Genomic DNA, 22,640 nt, shown 5'->3' with positions numbered 1-22,640 from the left:
GCAGTCTGCAGGTAGGGTAATAATAATAATAATAATAATAAGGGGCATAAGTCAATTAACTGTAATAATAATAGTATTTTAATAATATTATTTTATTCCAAAATTGATTTTTTGTGTATATCAAAAAATACAAAATACAAAATACAAAATTTATTTAAGTAAAATTCATGTTAAATTAAAAAATACACAAAATATCTGATATTTAATTAAATTCGCACCTATAGATTTTATATTACATAAGAAAGAAATTTTATTCAAATAAAAGGTAAACTATCTTGGATAATATTATTTAAATAAAAAAAATAATTAATTAATTTTTATTTTATAATTATCTTTGTAAAAGTTAAATAATAATCACATAAATTATTATTATTATTATTTTATTTCGGTTCATTCACATAATATTTTTATAAATATAATTATACATTTTAATCATATTTTAAAATTTATTATTTATAATTCTTTTAATTTTAATTAAATTATTTAATTATATTAATTTTAATCTATAATTATTTTTATTATATAATAATTATTATTTTTTATTTTATTTTCATTTACATCGTTTACAATCTAATATCAATTTTAATTTAATATAAAAAATAAATTACACAATAAATAAAATAAAAATGATATAATTTTATTTATTTATTTTAAAAAAAGCCTTATTTTAATACACTGGTCAATTATGGAGGAAGGTCATTAACTACATATTACTATGGTCATTTCGTGCATATTCTACATTATAGCCTGCAACTGATTCCGCTTCGGTCATGAATCCATTCCTTACAGCGATAGAAATCCCTAAGGCCCGTACTGAAGATAGGTCGCCAAACTACGACGAGAGTTTCACCTCTTTATTATGTTAAGCTTTCTAATCCAAAACCATTACGTATCAAAGATAATGTTGGAGTGAATAGGACAAATTCTTTCTTTCGATTTGATTTGAGGTCTTAGTAATATTGCCCACTTTCTTTCTTGCGGGTGTGGAGGGTGTGTTTGTTTTGTGTTTTTATATTTTTTGTGTAAATTATAAAAAAAATAAAATTATGTAAATTATATAAATGTAAAGAGTATGAGTAATATATTAATTTTTTTATATAAAAATATTGGAAAAATAAAATAACAAAGCCACAATCCTTACTATCATTTTTTATTTTTATAAGTTCATCAAGCTCTATTCTAGTTTGAAAATGACATGGGATTTTGTTAAGTCATATCCGGATGTGTAACAGTTGGATCCACCAGTGCTCTTGGGTCTGCCTGTCTACTGGGCCGAACAGACATTTAGGCTTGGCCCATGTCTCCATCAGTGGTTTATACCCATATATCCTTATACTAATTTATCTGTTGTATGTAAGGATAACTTGAGGCGTAAGAGTTGGAATTGTAATCGTGAGGTTCAAAAATATGTCGTTTGTCATTTTAAGAAATTGAAATTTTTGCCTATTTTGGTGTCTCCTTTGTCAATTCAATTTTTTTTTTTTTTTTTCATTTGTATTATTTTCTTTTATATCCATATACTTTTATTTTATTATTGAATTACAAATATAAAAAAATACTAACGTCTAACTAGTGCTAGACACGAGTTATTTTATATTAAATTATATATTGATTTAATATTTTTTTTTATAAATAATACTTATAGTTTTGTATATATATAATATATTATTCAAATCAAATCCATTTGAAAAAATAACATCCACAATAAAAATTAAACTAATACAATAAAAATAGCAAAATGCATAATTAAATATATATATATATACTATAAAAATAAAACTAATACAATAAAAATAAAATTATTTTCTAAATATATAGAAAATAAAAATAACAAAATGCATAATTAAAAAAATATATATATACAATAAAAATAAAACTAATACAATAAAAATATAATTTTTATATGTTAAAATTTATCATAATATTTTGTATTTCTCAAATACTTTTTTAAATCAAAACACTTAAAATTTGAACATAATCTACAAAATTAAAAAATTTATTAAAATATTATACTAAAAATTAAATTATTTTGAAAAAATGAATATACAATAAGAATAAAATGATTAATTAATAAAAATATAATAAATAATTAAAAAATGCATACATTGTAGTATTTTTTTACTTCTTTATTTTTATTTTATTTTTATTTTTTTTCTTTTTTTTTTTTTTTTTTTTGCATCGCCTGTATAAATATTACAATTGATTATTAGAAACTCAAAATAATATATAACTGTTATGAGAAAACGAGAAAGAAAGCAAATAAAGAACACAGAGGTTTTACGTGGTTCGGTGACGGTGTGTCAACCTACGTCCACGGGCAGGAACCGGAGAGATTTTATTATACTGATTCAGAGATTTACAATATGTCATCCGACTAAGAACATAGTTGTCTATTTATAAGCACCCCAAAACACCCTAAACCCTAAGCCTATTTGTTATTAATTAGGATAAGCCCAAAAGGAACCCTGCCAATTGAAACAGCCCTTTCGCTTTGGTTTAGGGTCGGGTAGACCGCTAAATCCAAGTCACGTTTCAACAATCTCCACCTTGACTTGGAGTTTTTCCAACCGCCAAAGGTTCGTCAGTATCTCTCAATCATCTCCTTCCTGCCAGATGCCCCGAGAAGGCTTTACCTCCTACGAATATTCACCAAGTTCAAGCAATGCTCAAACTTCTCCGTCGGTAGCGCCTTTGTCAACATATCAGCTGGATTGTGTTCTGTAGCTATTTTCTGAATAGAAAACTTGTCTTCCTCCAGAACATCACGGATAAAATTCAACCTTACATCATTATGTTTGGTTCTCTCATGATACACTGGATTTTTAGCCAAACTCAAAGCACTTTGACTATCACAGAATAACACCGGTTTCTCCACCTTCAGACCCAAACTCTGCACCAGACCATGTAACCAGATACCCTCCTTAATACCTTCAGTCATTGACATGTATTCCGCCTCAGTCGTCGACAATGCAACCGTAGGTTGTAAAGTAGACTTCCAACTGACTGCACATCCAAACAGAGTGAAGATAAAACAAGTTAGTGATCTTCGTTTCACCAAGTCACCCCCGTAATCAGAGTCTGCATAGCCAACAAGACCATCACCATGGCCTTTATTATCATATACCAGACAAATATCAGACGCTCCTTTCAAATATCGCAAGATCCACTTTACAGCTCCCCAGTGAGTTTTACCCGGATTAGCCATAAACCTGCTCACCACACTAACCGCATAAGCGAGATCCGGTCTCGTACATACCATCGCATACATAAGACACCCAACTGCACTTGAATATGGAACCGTTTTCATGTAACTAACCTCTTCATATGTAGCCGGTATAGTGCTTCGATCAAGTTTAAAGTGTGCCGCCAAAGGGGTACCTACCGGTTTGGACTGATCAACAGAGAATGCCTGCAAAACTTTCTCAATATACTTTTCTTGAGAAACCCACAACCGTCTTGCTTCTCTATCACGCTAGATCTCCATACCAAGTATTTTCTTTGCCGCACCCAAATCCTTTATCTCAAACTCACCCTTTAGTAGAGCCTTCAAGTCATTAATTACAGCCATGTTCTTAGCTGCAATTAACATATCATCCACATACAACAGCAGATACACAAAGGAATCAGTAGAAACTTTTTTCGAGTAAACACAGTTATCAAACTGATTACGAGTATAACCATTAGACACCATGAATGAGTCAAATCTCTTGTACCATTGCCTCGGAGATTGCTTCAAGCCATACAGAGATTTCTTTAACAAGCATACCTGGTCCCCTTTAGAACTGTAGAACCCCTCCGGTTGAGACATGTAAATTTGTTCTTCTAGATTACCATAAAGGAATGTTGTTTTTACATCAAGCTGCTCTAGCTCCAGATCAAAAGCACTCACCATTGCCAAAAGAACCCGAATGGTTTTGTGTTTCACCACAGGAGAAAAGACTTCATGGTAATCGATTCCTTCCTTCTGTGAAAACCCTTTTGCCACCAGTCTCGCCTTGAACCTAGCAGGTTCAACACCAGGAATTCCCTCCTTTCTTTTAAAGACCCACTTGCATCCCACTGGCTTCACCCTTTTTGGTAGTGCAACAAGATCCCAAGTCTTGTTCTTTTCAAGAGACTGCATCTCTTCATTCATTGCCATAATCCAGGTTTCTGCATCTTTACTCGCCACAGCTTCTTTATATGTCTTTGGCTCATCAGAGCCAAGATCATCACCAACCGCTAGTGCATAAGCAACAGAATCCATGTCACACGTATTGACACATCCTGCAAACCTAGCTGGTTTCTGAATATTTCTCTTTCCCTTTCTTGCTACTATGGAATCTTCAACCCCAGTACCAGCGTCATCAGTTTCCCCCTCAACCGGTTTCCCTTGAGGTTTTGACTGATCTGGTTGATCGGATTGATCAATATTATTATTCTGCTGCTTTTCCTCTAACACAACTCTGTCAGGAGTCTCAAACTCCACTCTCTAGTTAGTACCACAATCTTTTGTACCTGCAATACTTTCACAACCTCTACTCTGATCAAGCATAGTAGATTCATCAAAGGTTACATCTCTGCTAATAAGAAATTTACCAGGATTTTTACCTTCTGTACACCACAGTCGATAACCTTTTACTCCTGTTGCATACCTTAGAAATATGCATTTTACCGCCCTTGGCTCCAGCTTACCATCATTCACATGAGCGTATGCAGGGCATCCAAATATTCTTAGATTAGAGTAATCAGAGGGTTTACCGGACCATACCTCTTGAGGAGTCTTTAAGTCAATTGCAGTTGATGGAGATCTATTAACCAGATAGCTAGCAATGTTTACTGCTTCAGCCCAGAATTGCTTAGACAAGCCAGCAAATATGCGCATACACCTAGCACGCGCCATGAGGGTTTGATTTATTTGCTCTGCAACTCCATTTTGTTGTGGTGTGTGTCGTACAGTGCGGTGCCTCACTATACCTTCTTTCTTGCAGAAATCATCAAATGGAGCGTTGCAGAACTCCAACCCATTATCAGTTCTTAGAGTCTTGACCTGTTTACCCGTCCGTTTTTCAACCATGGTCTTCCACTCCTTGAACTTCCCAAACACCTCATCTTTAGTTTTCAGAAAGTACAACCAGACTTTTCTCGAATAATCATCTATGAAAGTGACAAAGTAAGAACACCCGCCCTGCGATTTCACCGGAGAGGGACCCCATAGATCTGAATGAACATACTCCAGAATTTGTTTTGAAGTGTGATGACCGGTACTAAACCTCACCCTGCGTTGCTTCCCTTTGACACAAGCCTCACAGAATTGAATTTTACCTATCACATCTCCACCAAAATAAACCCTGCTTGCTCAACACAGACAACCCTAACTCACTCATGTGACCTAATCGCCGGTGCCACAAATTTGTCATATCATCATGTTTATCCAAGGACTGGGATACCGCCGCCGTTCCCATCACTGAACTGCCCTGTAGAAAATAAATTCCATGCTGCATTTTTCCCTTCATCATTACCAGCGCACCTTTCAGGACTTTCACCCACTCACCTTCACCATGATATTTTAAACCATTCTTGGCTAAGGTGCCAAGAGAAATCAAATTCTTTCTGAGTTCAGGAACATACCAACAGTCAAATTTCCTAACAGTACCGTCATGCAATTTTATCTGCACTACCCCGCTCCCTTTTATGGCTAGAACCCCATCATCACCTAACTTCACCGTTCCATTCCACTCCTTAAAAGAAGTGAGTAGATCACGAGAGAACGTCATATGGTGAGAAGCACCGGTATCCATAATCCAGGAATCAGCAGTACTAGCACTACACGCTGTCAGAACTTCACCAAAGTCCCCATCATCAGAATTGTCTTGTACCACAGCAGCACTGCTGCCACTGTTACTAGAATCAACTTTTGTATTTCCCTTCTTTTGTGGACAATCCCTTTTAACGTGCCCTTTCTCCTTGCAAAGATAACACTTAACTTTGCTAGAGGATTTTGATTTTGAACGCGACCTCCCATTCCCGTTACCCCTCTCCTGTGGTCTTCCCCTACCTGCAAACAGACCTGAACCAGAACCCTCTTCCAGAGAAACCTTTCTTTTCAATTCTTTGGACATAAGGGCATGTTTCACATCATTAACAGAAATTGTAGTTATACCATATAACATAGTATCTACAAAATTCTCATATGAACCAGGTAGTGAACACAGTAAAATTAGAGCTTGATCTTCATCATCTACTTTAACCTCAACTCCTTGAAGATCAAGAATGATACGGTTAAAGGTATCAAGATGATCCTTTACCTGAGTACTTTCGGACATCCGGAGGGTGTAAAGACGTTGCTTCTGATATAGCCTGTTCGTGAGAGAGTTGTTTTGGTACTTCTCACACAGTTTATTCCATAACCCAAAAGCCGTTGTCTGATCTACAACCTCCCGTAACACCTCATCAGTAACTGACAGCAAGATCGCAGAATGAGCCCTTGCCAAAATCTCCTTATTTACCTCCTCCTTCGTGTCTTTAGGAAACTTGTCTTCTCCCTCCAACGCAGCCGCACATCCTTGTTGAACCAGAAGTGCCCTCATCTTGACCTTCCAGAGCGTGAAGTCATTCGACCCATTAAACTTCTCCAGATCAAATTTATACGAGGACATCTTCAATCAATGGGATATGGCTCTGATACCACTTGTTATGAGAAAACGAGAAAGAAAGCAAATAAAGAACACAGAGGTTTTACGTGGTTCGGTGACGGTGTATCAACCTACGTCCACGGGCAGGAACCGGAGAGATTTTATTATACTGATTCAGAGATTTACAATATGTCATCCGACTAAGAACATAGTTGTCTATTTATAAGCACCCCAAAACACCCTAAACCCTAAGCCTATTTGTTATTAATTAGGATAAGCCCAAAAGGAACCCTGCCAATTGAAACAGCCCTTTCGCTTTGGTTTAGGGTCGGGTAGACCGCTAAATCCAAGTCACGTTTCAACAATAACAATAAGAATAATAAAATCCGATAGTTAATCTATGTATAATCAAGTTTAAAATTTTAAAATCAAATCATTCATAGAATTAAAAGTCTAAGTATATATAGATAGTGAACCTAATTTTATCCATATTTTTGTTATTTTTTATATCCCGATAAATCTTAATCTTATTGAATTATTTGTTATTCTAAAAAAATTTAATTAATTATTCAAACTTAATATTTTAAAAAATAAAATAAAACTCTCAAATTATGAAAACTCAAAAATTAAAGTCTTTGGTCAAAAAATATATATGATATAATATGATATGATATGATATCAATGTACACATTATTTTGTAGAGACAAATTTTCTTATAATACAAAATCTTCAAATTTCAAAAAAAAAATGACAATAAAAATATATTTTTCTTAATAAAAAATAGATGATGATTTGGATTGGTTTATTGCCCAAGAACTTAAATTTTTTTTCTTTGCCCAAATAAATGTCATGTAGATTGTTTGTTGCCCGACTATATAGCATAGATTTGTATGAGAATTGTCCTTTCTTTCTCTCTAAAAATATTTTTATTTATACAGGAGCATTATTTATATATTATATTAAAATTATATAAATAATAGTAATTTATTAGATTGTTACCATATAAAATATAATTAAAATAATAGACTTAATAAGTAGTTAACTTAAATATTGAATATTTTATTTATAAAATATTAAATAAATAAATTTCATTCTATTACAACTATTATATCAACTAAATTAAAATAATTAACTTTCTTTCTTAATAACGAATTAAAAGAATAATATAATATGACAGAACAGAGAGAGTATAAAATATTATTTCCTTATAATTTATATTTTAAAATATTATATGTTTATATTTCCTCAATTCTATATACATTATTGTATACAAAGTGTATATTTTCTCCGGTCAATTTCAAAGTATATATTTATTTTTTACACAGAGTTGATAGTTAAGTAATGTAAAGATAATTTTGTCCTTAGTTTTTATATAATAGTAATGAGAGATGGTAAAATAGGATTATTTATAGAAAAAAAAAAGAATATTTATAAAATTGTTACTTTGTAATTTAACAATCCATAATATAAATATGTATACTTTGTGAATGGACAAAGATAATATATTATAAATATTAGGAGTGGCAAAAATAAGCACGACCTGAAAGTCTGGTCCAGCACAAAAAAACCGTGCTTGGGCCTCCAAAAATAGGGCCCAAAACCTGGCCCGGCATGCTAATAAATAGGGCTATGCCTGGGCTCATGAAGGTCAGGCCGGGCCATGAATTTAAATTTAATAAATTTATATATATTAAATTTTGAAATAAGATAAAATTAAAACATGGGTTGATGGTAAAATCATTAGTTTGTATATTGTGGGTTCAATTCCCCAAAAAAAAAAATGGGTCGGCACCGCACGGCCTAATTTCAAACCGGGTCGTGCTCGGGCCGTGTTGGCCTAGTACAGTTTGGAAGGTTGGATTGGCCCGGCACAAAAAATCTGGCTGGCCCGAATTGCCACCCCTAATAAATATACCGATAATTATTGTACTGAATAGAACATCGATTGAGAATATTTGTTTTGAATTTGAAATTTTTTATAATTTTGGGAAGTAGTATTTATTTGGCATAGTAGATTTTGTTTTGGTTTTAAAGTTTTGATAGATAATGATTTGATACGTAATGTAGGTTTGATGTTAATTTATACTTTAATAAAAGATAATTTAAATTAAATAGAAAGAAAAAAAATAATAATGTGATTTTTTTAAAAGTTAAATTAAATAAATATTTAAATTAAAATAAAAATATTGATGTATTAATTAATAATATAGTTTAAACTACATATAATTATAGAATAAAAAAATTACAAAAGTTAAAATATGAATCTACAAAAATAGTACCATTAGGGTGCATTTACTACGGTAGCAATTCAAAAAATAGAGTGGATGGTTGGAGATACCTTAGTGATACAATATTTAAAGTAAATAATATTTAATTAGTTAATAATAGTGAATTATGATATAATTTTATTATTTTTATGTAATTAATACTATTTTCGCCATGTTCTATAGGTCATATTTATTTTTTGTGTGTTGATATTTGAATATTAATTATTATATCAAAACGTAATATAACGACTTTTATACAAATATAAATATATTTTTAATGTTAAAAATTATGTAGGTAATATAAAAACTAATATTTTATTTTAAATATTAATTTTTGTAAAAGAATAAAATATATATATCGAGAATCGTTAAGAAAAAAAATTTGGGTGAACAACCCAAAGTTTTAAATATACATAAAAAATAATAATTGTTTTTTAGTAAATATAAAAATAAATGAGTTTTGAACTTTTTATATGGTATAAAGTTAATTAAACTAATTTATATTTATTAAATATGTTTAAATTTAATAAATTTGATATAAAATATAATCGAACATACTAAAATAATAATAAAGCTTGGCCGGAAAAGGTATCATTAATTGGCAGCAAGTAGTGTACGAGAGATAGTGAGGAGGTGATTGTTTGTTGGTGTCTTTGTTTGTGACGACGAGGAGAAGAAACCGATGCTTACGCGCCTGGTATCTGTCGGTTGCTTTGGAGTTGCCAGTGCAGCCAGCCAGCCTGAAACTCACAACAAGGAAAAAAATGAAGGACGGACGGCATTTTATTTTAAGGTAGCACCGAAAGTAATCGATGGCACAAGCTTCATTTTAGGTTGAAGAGAGTAGAGTAGAGTAGGGTAGAGTAGGCATGTGCTCGTGCTTCAAATCTAGGTCGCTCATCCTACAAAATGATGATCCCAACGCAACAAGGAGGAAGAAGGACTACTACTACTCATCATCATCATCAGCAGGAGGAGGAGGAGGAGCTTCATTGAATTCGAGCATGAAGGAAATCTGTGTGAGAATAGTTCACGCGGGAGGGCGTCTGGAAATGTACAACAGAGCGATTCCTGTGTCTGCCCTCATTCACAAGTACCCCGGAATGTGCATTGCCCGCCCCACCGTCTTCAAGCACCCCCACGAATCCCTTCTCTCAGACCACGACGTTTTGATGCCCGGGAATAAGTACTTTGTCATTCGCTGCACCACCGTCGAGAAACTCAAGAGGAAACACTCCGCCATCATCAAAGCTCACCACCAGGATCGTGATAATGATAATATTGATGTGGAGGAGCAGCTTTCTCAGACCAGTACTGTTGGAGATGCTAACTCTGAGGACTTCCATGTCCCTGTCCCTGTCCCTGTGCCTGGTAAAGACAAGTCGACTAATTCCAATTCCAGCAAGAAGGATGATAAGAAAAAGAAGAAGAACAACACCCACAAGGAGAAGAAGAACCAAGTGCAATTCGTGCCCTCTATTCCAAAGCCAAGGCCAAGGCCGAGACCGAGACCAAGAACTTGGCGGAAGGATTCCGACTGGGAACCAAGTCTGACTTCAATCAAGGAAGTATCTCCATGAATTTATATATGATCATATCTATCTATCTTTTTATCTGCTCTCATTTTTCTACTCTGTGTTTCGCTTTAGTTAATTTATGGTATGACTATGTCCTAGTGCCATCGGATTTCGATTTTGGCTTTCATATGTGTGACTCACTCACTGACTGTTTTAACTCTAAATTTTGCAAATTGTTTCGGCAAAACCTCAGCAAGAGAACAAAGGGAGTCACTGTAACAATGAATGGAGTAGCACATGAGATGGAAGATGTACATTAACCATGAGCAGCACAGCAGATAAAAATGGTCCCAAGAATCTATACTCAACTATTACACACACAGACAATAAGCACAGGATGATCTTCAACTCAAACTCCCCATACCATCCCAACAATTTCTCCGGTGCGGGTCAGACTTGAGCTATAGGCCATGTTGTGACCCATCCATCAATCGATCCCGTGAACTCAAAAGTTCCTTACCTTACTTTAAAGAAGGGTCGACAACACCTTGGTTAAGATCCATGTGTAAACAACAGAAAAGAAGGCGCCAGCCGGTATTGTCACAGCCCAAGAAGTGACAATCTCCCTCACCGTCTCAGCTCTCACGCTGTTAAGCCCCCGAGCAAAGCCTACCCCCATCACTGCCCCTACAAGAGTATGAGTGGCCGAGATGGGGAGCCCAAGTTTCGAAGCCAACAGAACTACTGATGCAGCTGCAAATTCGGCAGCAAATCCTCGGGTTGGTGTTAATTCGGTTATTTTCTTTCCAATCGTTGCAATGACACGATATCCCCACATCATCAGCCCGGCAACTATCCCAAATCCACCCCAGGCTAAAACATCAATAGGAATTACTATTGCAGCACCACTCAGACCTCCATGAAGAAGTGACAAAGCTCCAGCCAAAGGACCAATTGCATTTGAAACATCATTTCCACCGTGAGCAAATGACATGAAGCATGCTGATAGAATTTGCATATAGCCAAAGACTCCATAAACTATCTCTAACTGGGTCCCTGTAGGACCAGCTATGTCGGACAGGAACCCAATCTGTTTACTTTGGTGAGCTTCCAATTTTTGCTCTTGATCCGTTTTAGAAGACTTCACAAGGAGGTGCCCGAGCTGCCCTCGTATAATCCTGTCAACTAAGATAGCAGCAGCAGCTCCACAGGCTAAAGCCTGGACCAAAGCTATAGGGATGGTCTTGCTAAGAGGAAATGCCGCAAACGAAACCCCGGTTGCACATAGAAAGACAGCGATCGGTGCTGCCGCAGCTGCAGCTTGCCCTGGATTTTGAGCACTGTAAACAAACTACAAGGGGTGAAGACAGTCAGTCCTGCCCTCATTTCAAAAGCCTTTTCTAATAGAGTTGCTGAATAATTAAACAGTTACGACATATGATTCAAAAGAGGACTTGTATACATTTTGAGTTGCGATTGTAAAACATACCCGGCGAATGCATTTGTAGACAAGAAATGATGTCAGGGCTCCGACTAAAGGGGAGACAACCCAAGACAATGTAACCCTTGCCAATGAGCTCCAGAAAACAGCTCCAGCTCCTCCATAGACAAGACCAAAACCCACCATGGATCCTACAATACAATGCGTAGTCGAGACTGGCCAGCCATAGTATGAAGCAACCTGCATAGCTAGGTAATTTAGGTTCAGGGACTGTTATCAAACATCAATGGGATAATTTTTTGAAAAAATATTACTAAATTGATGTGATTATTTAGTTGAAGGATTCGATTCATTGCATCCCAATGTGCTCATATTGATATTATAATATGCTGCATCTTGGAATGTTACGACAAATTACAATGACAACAAAGTAATAAAAAGAAAATAAACATGATTTATTATGGCCACCTACTTCTTTTTGTTCCCAATGAGAGTTGGTGGGGTACTATCTATTAAATATTGATGCAGTGAACAATTTCTAGTTTGTACCTTCTATGTTGGTAGGTAGAATTTATGTTAGTGTCAATAGGTAGATTCTAAGCCCTCTAAATAGATGTAATTTGCAAGTCATATTCAATTCAATCCAAGTGTGTTTTATTCTAGTTTGGTTTTCCTCTCCACCAAGTTTTAGTTCTTCGTTTGTTTCTTGAGTGTTTTTCTTCCCTTTCTCCAACAAAGTAGTATTAGAGACATATCAACTTTGTGGTTAGTATCACAATGAGTTCAAACGCTCTTTCATTACAATACCTTCAGCTTACCAAACACAATTATGAAAATTTGACACTTCATATGAAAATTATATTTGGTGCACATGGTGTTTGGGAGACTATAAAAAATTGGGTTCATGGTGTCGGAGAATGAAGGAACTTTCAGTCAAAATGAGAGGAATGATTTAGAAAAATTAGATAGGAAAGATCAATATCCTCTTACAATTATCCATCAAGGTTTAGATGATATGTTCAAGAAGATTGCAAATATGGCCACCTTCAAGGAGCTTGGGGCAAGCTTAAAAAATCTGTCATGAAAATTGACGAAGTGAAGAAAGTTCGACTTCAAACCTTAAGGGGTGAATTTGAAACACTTTTGATGAAAGAAGGTGAATCAATCCAAGACTACTTTACATGGGTCTTGGAAGTGACAAATCAAATGAAACGGCTTGGAGAAGCTGTACTGGATGTTCGGGTGATAGAGAGATACTTTGCTCTTTTACATAGACATTACTGCATATGGTGGTTGCAATTAAAGAGTTGAAGGACTTGGAGGCCAAGACCATTGACAAGTTGAATGGTTTCTTGTAAGCTCAAGAAAAAAAATTGAGTCATGACGAAGATGATCATGGGAGCAAGTTTTATAAAGTAAATTGACTTTGAAAGAAATGACAAGTAAAGGCCGAGGCAGAGGTCATAGAAGAAGTCAAGGCAATGGACAAGACCATGGTTAAGAAGAGCAAACAAGAAAAGCTTAAGCATTCTACAAAGATTGAGAACAAGAAAGAGGAAAAGAAAGGAGGATGACACTAAAAAATGGGCAAGGTAGACAAATCTCACATTTAGTGCTACTCTTATCATAAGAGTGGTCGCTACACTTCGGAGTGTTGGTCAAAGAAGAAAAATATGGAGGCAAATTTCATTGAAGAGAAAGAAGATTCGATAAAAGAATATCTACTTTTGGCATCAAACGATGAGTCAAATGTGGAGACAAGTGTGTTATCTCGACAATAGAGCTAGCAATCACATGAACGGAGACAAAAACAAATTTGTGGAACTTGCTAAGTCATAATGGCGCCATAAGCTTTGGAAACAATACGAAGGCCGGCATCAAAGGAAAAAGAACAGTGACTTTCAAGATAGAGTGGAAAACACAAAATTTGCATTATGTTCCAAGTTGACTAGTAACATTTTTAATATTAGTCAAACTTTTGGAGAGAAGATAAAAAATCCACATGGAAGATCATACACTTTGAATTAGAGATCAAGATTCTAATAATGTGGTGAATGTGGTCATGACAAAGAATAGCATATTCTTATTCAACTTGAAGAATAATGGATCCATGTGCTTAAGGATTTGTGCCGATGGTCAATCATGGATATGTCATATGTGGCTCAATCATTTGAATTTGGAGGCTTGAAGAAAATTGGAGAAAAGAAGATGGTTAAGAGTCTTCCCATGAATGATCATCTAAATAAACTATGTAAGTCATATCTCCTAAAAAAAACATTCAAGGACACGTTTTCCTAAACATTCAGATTTGAGAGCCACCAAGCCGCAACAATTGGTTCATGTTGATGTTTTTAATCCGATCAAGCATCAATCGTTTGGTAAAAGATCTTACTTCATACTTTTCATTGACGATTATAGTAAAAATACTTGAGTCTACTTCTTGAAACAAAAGAGTGAGGTGTTTGATAGTTTTAAGAAATTTAAAGTATCGTTTAAGAAGAAAAGTGACTATGAAATCAAAGCATTGAAGACTAATCGAGAAGGTGGATTTTTGGGGAAAAAACTCAAGACATTTTGTTAAGTACATCTTATCTGGAGGCCTATGATAGCACCAAGAATTCCTCTAACAAAATAAAGTTTCCAAGAGAAAAAATGGACCATTCTCCATAGGGCAAGGTCAATGCTAAAGTCCAATGATATGCCAAGAGATTTTTGGGAAGAAGCATGGCATGTGCCGTCTCTTTCGAATTGGATTTCTACCAAGAGTTTAAAGAATGGGGGTTAAGAAGCTTGGAGCAGCGTGAATCTAAGTGTGGCTTTGAAGGTCTTTGAATCCATTACCTATGTTCATGTTTAGAAGCAAGAGTGATCCAAACTTGATCATAGAAAGAAGCTAGTATTTGTTGGCTATGTAGAGAATGCAAAGGCTTATAGGTTGTTCAATCCAACATGAAAAACTTGTGGTCAGTCGCGATTTAAGTTTGATGAGCTCGTATTGTGGAATTAAAGTTCAAAAGAGAAAGATTCGTATGACTTTCTTCTATACTTTGAAGATGAATAAAGGAGTGTGAACATTGAGCGGAGATTACTCCACCAACCACATCATTTTCGTCATCTTCGGAAGTATCATTATCAAGTGAGAGAACTTTAAGATAACTGAGCATGGATAAGCTATGTGATGTAACCAATAGGTTGGATAATTATAACTTATTGTGTTTGTTGATGGATTCGCCGGGCCTAATGTCTTTTCAAAAAGTTAGAAAAGACAATTAATGAATTTAAGCCATGGATGAAGATATTTGAGGCATTGAAACTAATGACATATGAGAGCTATTATCACAACAACGTGATCATCAAATTATTAGTGCCAAGTGTGTGTATAAGGCAAAGAATAATGACAAGGTAGAGGTCGAGAGGTACAAAACCCGATTGGTAGCAAAAAGCTACAAGCAAAAGCATAGAATTTATTATGATGAGGTTTTTCCATTGGAGACAATTCGGCTACTAATCCCCATTTCCGACACAAAATTAATGGAAGATAAACCAATTGGATGTTGAGTCCGCTTTTTTCAATGGAGTATCTTAGGGAAGATGTATTCGTTCAGCATCCTCGAGCATGGAATAGCCATCTTGACAAGCATTTACAAGACAATGGATTCTTAAGATTGCCAAAGTTATCCGCACTATAAGAAAGTAGAAGATGGGCATATGCTATTTGTTTGTGTCTACGTGGAGGGTCTCATTTTCACCTGAAGCAATACGAGGATATTGAAGAATTCAAGAAATTCATGACTCAAGAATTTGAAATTAGTGATATAATACTATTGTCATATTAATTGGGAATTCAAGTAAATCAAATAATCTCTCGAGAAAGCAATGCAAAAGAAGTGCTAAAAAAGCTAACAAGCTGCAAAGCAAACTCGTGAGCGCTATAGAGGGTGAAGCAAGTTGTCCAAAAGGATGAAGACTGTGTTGAGGACACCATGTTCAAAAGTCTTGTTGCAAGTCTAAGGCGCTTGACTTGCACTAGACTCGACATTTTATTTTCGGTGGGAATTGTGGACTGTTACATAGAAGTTCCTAGCATAGCACATTGGATAGCGACAAAGAGGATATTCTAATATCTAAAAGGTACTCTTGGTTTTGGCTTGTTGTAGTCATCTTCCAATACTTCCAAATTGATGGGATATTGTGATAGTGATTATTGTGGAGATCTCGATGATAGAAAGAGTATTATGGAATTTGTATTTTTTCATGGGAAAAATAATTTTTTTTGGTGCTAAAAAACCGATTGTTTCGATCTTCACTTGTGAGTACATCTAGTACTTGTCACGCTATTTGGCTTCAAAAATTGCCGAAAGAACTTCAATGCAAGCAAGCGGAAGCCATGAGGATCATGGTTGACAACAAGTAGGCTATTCCTCTAGTAAAAAATCCTGTCCATCATTATCAAAGTAAGCATATTGATACTCGCTTTCATTTTATTTAGGAAAGTATTGAGAGGAATGAGGCAGAGCTTCAATATTGTGGAGTCAAGGAATCACACTGCAAACATATTTACAAAGCACTAAAGTTTGAATACTTTCAAACGTTTAAGGGGTAGTATTGAAAAATAAACATGATTTACTATGGCCACTTTTTTTTTTTTTTTTTTTTTTTTTCCAATGAGGGTTGGTGGCCTACTTTTAATTAAATATTGATGCATTGAATAATTTCAAGTTTGTATTTTATATGCTGGTAGTTAAAATTTATGTTGGTGTTGGTACTTGGTAGGGAGATTCTAAATCCTATAAATAGATAGGATTTGCAAGTCATTTCCAATTCAATAAAAAGTGTCTTTCATTCTAGTTTGTTTTTCCTCTCCACCAAGTTTTAGTTCTTGGTTTGTTTCTCGAGTGTTCTTCCTCCCTTCCTCTGACACAATATATGGTGTAATGAATTCTATTTCTATCTCATGTGTTGCCAGCACAATTCAAATTCTTGCAAAATATAAAGCCAGATTGACATAAACCACGATACAAATCCTGAATAATATGTGAGAATGAGTGAAATTGGATGTGCACCTGTAACCAAGTACCAGCAGCAGCCAAAGAAGACAGCAAGCCAGCAAAGAGCAAAGCATCCTTCCCTTGGAAAACATTGGCAACAAGAATACCCTTTTGCATTGTACTGGTGACATGAGTCCCCATTAACATAGCGCCGGAGAATTCCAGCACGGCGGCCAGCAGCACCGCCTGCCGGAGCGACAATGCCCCGGAACCGACAGAAGTCCCCATTGCATTAGCCACATCATTGGCCCCAATATTCCAGGCCATGTAGAAGCCAAACAAAAGGGTAACATACGATAAAACTTTAGTCTTGAATGCCAATCCCTGCCCCAAAGAGGGCATTAACAGTGGAAAACTCAAAGCAGCCAGAGCTATGCAAACTGATATGGCTGAAGCTGTCCTGGAAGGTATGTGAAAAGCCTGTGCCATTCCAGGCAATCCATCGCCATCATCTTCAGATTTTTCATTTCCTTGATGAAGATGGTGATCTTTGGCAGTGATGGCTTCTTCACCTTCTCCACCTTCTGCCTCTGCAAAAGAAGATAAGGAAGCAAAAGGGCTCGTGAATCCATCTCTCCCGATTCTTAAACCTGGCCTGTAGATCGGTTTCAGGGGCTTCCAAGTGAAAAGTTCCCTTCTGCAAGAATGAACTTCATTAGAGAAAACAAAAGGGCGGAGCTTGGGGACAGAGAAATTGGAGTTGTTAAATAGCAATGCTTGCAGTGTGGAGCTTCTAAGGGAAGATAAACAATGGGAAGAAGTCATGACGACTTAAGGGATTAGATACAGTAGGGAGCAGAGAATATGTGAAGGAATTATTCATGTAGATTCGTGCCGATAGAAAGTTGTGGAGGAGAATTAGATTGGAGGAGAGTTGCTGGAGTAGGAGAAAATTGGACTTGGGGGAAAGATTAAGCATTTTTTAATATATTTTTTCTTCGACTCTTAGATTTATTTTAATGTCTTTTTTCTCTCCCTCTTGTTTTTCCTGTGGTGGAAGTGGAGGACGAGAGGCATTGGTACGTTTGGTTGTTGGAGTATGCTATGTAATGAAAATGCAATGCAAGGACCTGATCGAGGAGTCTTGAAGATCGACACCATTGACGATAGGCGATGTGTGGTCTGGATTGTTTCAGAAAGTACATATGGGACTCGGACAGGACAGATGTAATCCATTTATTTACCAGCTGCATGCCATAATAAAATGGGTGGAGGAGAATTCGAGCACTTGCAACTGCTATCTATCTAATCCTACTCAGGACAAACAAAAAATGGTACTATATAAATACATGCATATATTCTTGAAAGAAGACATATAGAGAAAGATAGTGTTGATTGATTGTGGATTTAATTTTGGCAGGGCTGCGAGATTTTATCTAGCTTGCTTAGACTATCTTGCACGGAAGAGATTTCCTCTATTTTTGCATGATGGAGAAAAAAAAATTACTTTAATTCACTCTGCAGTTTTGTAGAATTCACTAGCTGAAATCAATTGGTGTTATTATTAATTTTTTTTCAATACAATTATCTATTTATTTATAAATTTATAAACAATTGCATTAATTTTTTTATTTTGTTTATATTTTATTTATTTTATTTTGTTTTAAGCTTATATTTTATATATTTATTTTATTTTATTTATGTTACTTTTAATTTTATTATTTTTATTATAATTTTGTAATTAATATTTATAGTAAACTATTTATTTATTAATATTTTTTAATTCTACAAAAATTGAGGGTATGGTTGGAGAAGAGATCTGCTGTATGGTTGGAGATGGGTTATTGTAGCAGACCTGGAAAAAAATGGAAAAATATATTGTAGACCCTGCAAAAATGGAATTATGAGTTGGAGATGGTCTTACCAAGCGCCTGTATTGTGATCCCCTCCTCTGATTTGTTCTAAGGGTGTGTTTGTTTGGGGAAAAATCCCTCAAATATATTATTCATTCAATTTTTTTCTTCAAAACATCAAATCAAACACATATTTTTCATTTTTTTATAATATACTGAAAATCAATTTTACATTTAAAACATCACATCAACACCTATTTATATCACATCATATACCTATTCAAATTCAAAATTTTTACTATTTAAATCCCAACTCAAACCCCCAAACAAACGCACCCTAATTGTTCTTTCTCTCTATTCAATCCAATAAAAAAAAATGATATACTACCGGTATTAATTTTGTTGGAGAAATAATTTAGAATGAATGAAAATAAAAATGAGATCGAATTTCGCAGGCATATACGATCTTGGATATACTTTTAATAGTGTAGATTAGATTCGTTTTCTTTATATGATATTTTGACCCTATTAACGTCAGAGTTACACGAAATTCGTACGAGAATAAAAAAAAGCAACATTCGAATTTTAGGCGAAAAATCGAACAAGTAAAAGGTTGGAAGATTATTTGCATATAAAGAATATATTTGTCAGAATTCCAAAGAAAGAAAGAGACCTGATAGTATTTATGTTTATTTTACCCAGTCACTTGCTGTCACGGTGTTTTCTATTATTTTTTTTCTCTCTGAAAATTCTTATACACAGTTTTTTGATGAAAATATATCACTTGAAAAGATTAAAAGTTATCAATTCAAATTTAAATAAATTTGAATTTATAAGATTTTATGCAGGAATTAAATAATTTAATTTCTCATTTGAAAATAATAAATATTAAATAAAACTAATAGACATTACTGTATTTTTTTGGAAAATACATAATGTTTCTAAATTATCAGATTCCAAAATATAATATTTCAATTTAGTCTTAATCATGATTAAATCATAATTATTATTTTCACATATTTTTATCTTATTTCACACTTCATTCAATATCTAATAGACATTCTCGAGTACGCACCCCACGCGGTCCTTCTCAAAGATAGTTTGATACGACATTCCTTATTTTCGAATAAATCTAATAACAACAAAATAACCAACAAATTTATTTATTTGTTAAATTTGTAAATAATTTCATATATTGTAATTTGAAAATTAGGTCCAGCGAAGATGTGGACGCCACACAAAAAGGAAGATCGATCGAGGCTATGAATTTAGAATAAACGAAGAAAATAAATTAGTCTTCCGGTTTTTTATTTTTGAATGAACGAATCAAATAAATCGCAATATATAATTATATTTACAAATTTAACAAATAAATAAGTTAGTTCACGCTACACGTTATTTTTTCTTTGATAGGACAGAGCCATAGAAAAATTACTATGATACATTATCCCCTCCCCTTTCCTTCTATCACCTAAAAATATATGTTACTCACTATCTTTCTGTTATTATCTAAAACTATTTATATATATATATTTACTATAAAAGAAATAGTAATTACTTTTTAAAAATATATATATAGTTGTTAGATGAAAAATTCTAATAACAAAATAGTAAATTCAGGCAAAAAATACAAAATTGGTTTTTATAATTTGAGAAAAGAAATTTCTAAACTATTATAAGAATATGAAAAGTAAAATATTGCACAAAATTAAAGTGGTGATTCTCAATAAAATTTCAGAAAAAAATTATGTGATTGAAGATGCTAATTTTTTTTGTTCAATCGGGCATTTGTAGGAGATTGATGGAGCAAGTAAAATCGGTTATTCCATCATGAGTGGTTTTCGGATGACAATGCAATTTACAATTAATTAAGAAATCGCTTTTGAAATCGTATGCTCATTTGAAAATAAATCAATTCAAATGGGCTCTTCCTCCGATTCTAAGCTATCAATTTGGACTGATTGGTCATTTATTTATCCTTATGTGAAATCAGTTGAAGTAGTATGTGGCATATGACTAATAATAATAATAATAATAATAATGAAAATGAAAATGAAAATAATCTACTAAGGGGTGGCTGATTGGATTGTCCGATTGCACAATTTGAGGAAGATCGATATAAAGATGGTCAATTTGGATATTGGTTGATCTGGAGATTGACTTCATAGATTGGTCAATTTTTGCAATTTGCATAACTATGCTATAGAGCAAAGGATTATCCAGAACCTAGGGCAATTTGTCCACTTTAGTCAATTTTTGTATACATCTTTGTGTATAACGATTAGTCTCCTCCAGTTTTTTTGGTTTAGACGCAATAATGAAACCCATAAAAATTTTCAAACAATAGTGCGGGGCATCAAACTCTCCCAATCAACACCCAACACCATAACTCAATGAAAGTACAAAATGGATACTAGCATTGAAACAATCATTTCGGAATAGATTTCTTTTAGAGGAAATAAATTTCTTTCGGAGAATTATAGAGTTTTTTTCCCTCAAGATAGTATTCTCCTAAACAATAATCATCTTTAGAATTTTCAATACTGTTGTTGAGAAGATGTTCAGTTAATGAATCATCAAATTTCTCAACAATATCACAATGTGTATTCCTATAAACATTTTTGCAAATTTCTCACTACATTATGTACCCATAGTGCACTCGAAAAATAGCAGTTGCAGATTTCTATGTCATAAAAAAAAAAAAAAAAAAAAAAAGTGGACTACTAACCTCCAAAACATTCTCACAAATTTTATGAGTAGGAAAATAAATGTCCGTAACAAATATCTCAACGTTTTTCTAATAGCACCATTGGATGGTTGTATGCCAAATTTTTGAAATTTTGTTCTACGTCATTTCTGGCGCATTCAAAAGATTTTTCGAGGAATTTTGGGGAGAATCAAAATTAAATGTTACATAAATAACATCAAATACTTTATCCCTTATTTCTTCAAAAAGTTTATAAAATTTGACACGTAACCCGTGCAATAATTTTTCTTTTTCATCATAGTGCTTGTAGTTATGTTCTTTGTTTTTTTTGAGATCTTTCATTTAAGTTATAGGTTGGCCACTACTAAAATTTCATCAAATCTAAAACATTCTTATCTATTTGTGCATTTTTATTTTTATTTTTTCATTCAAGCAAGTCTTTGATCTTGGGGAGTAAAAATGTGTAGGTTTTGATTATTAAATGCAATTATAACATTTTATTGTTGTTTGTTTTTCAAATCTTTAATTTTTTTGGTTTTCCTCATGCACGAATGATGAATGACCTTCTTCTTAAAAGAACATGGCACATCATGAAGTTCGAATTGTACTTTGATTTTGAACATGGCTTCAACAAATCATCCATCAATCACTTATATTGTTCAAATGAATCTCTAATTATCTTAACCATTTTATCCCAGAGCATTATCATAGTAGGAGAATCAACCGTGGATATTCGATGCATCTCCCACTATGGTCACCAATTTATTAGATGAAAAATCTAACAACAAAATAGTAAAAATTGAAAAAAAAAAAAAAAACTTGAACTTGTTTTTTATAGTTGAGAAATAAACTCTCAAAACTATTACAAAAGTACAAAATAAATTACTGTAGAAAATTAAGATGGTGATCCCGAATAAAATTTCTCCAAGAAAATTTTATGTGATTGAAAATGCCAATTTGTCTAGTTCAAATCGATAATTCATAGCATTGATGGAGTGGTTGTGTTTGTTCAGTCAATTCAATATTTTTTTTCTTTTTTTTTTTTTTAATACATTTTGATATAGAACTCTATTTTTTAATTGTCCTGCTATAAATTATGCAAGAATATTAGGGTTTTCATTAGGTTTTTCAATTATTATGGTAGCAATATTATATTTTCAATTCACATAATGAAATTGTTTTCGTAATCGGTTATTTCCTCGTAGGTAGTTTCGGGTGAAAACACGATTTACAATCAGTTAAGAAATCTCTTT

General features: G+C 33.8%; 1 protein-coding gene across 1 annotated transcript; it reads right to left on the bottom strand.

The window, feature by feature from the left end:
* Positions 1 to 10,650: 10,650 nt before the first annotated feature.
* Positions 10,651 to 17,896, bottom strand: LOC127263709 (inorganic phosphate transporter 2-1, chloroplastic). Its single transcript, XM_051292881.1, has 3 exons — positions 16,903 to 17,896; positions 11,888 to 12,079; positions 10,651 to 11,749 (listed from the first exon to the last, which is right to left on the bottom strand). The coding sequence occupies exons 1-3, from the start codon at positions 17,650 to 17,652 to the stop codon at positions 10,925 to 10,927; spliced, it is 1,767 nt and encodes a 588-aa protein (XP_051148838.1). The 5' UTR covers positions 17,653 to 17,896; the 3' UTR covers positions 10,651 to 10,924.
* Positions 17,897 to 22,640: the final 4,744 nt, after the last annotated feature.

This window comes from Andrographis paniculata, unplaced genomic scaffold (assembly GCF_009805555.1).
Source record: "Andrographis paniculata isolate CXL003 unplaced genomic scaffold, ASM980555v1 Contig69END, whole genome shotgun sequence".
NCBI classification, from domain to species: domain Eukaryota; kingdom Viridiplantae; phylum Streptophyta; class Magnoliopsida; order Lamiales; family Acanthaceae; genus Andrographis; species Andrographis paniculata.
This window is presented reverse-complemented; position numbering and strand designations above follow the sequence as displayed.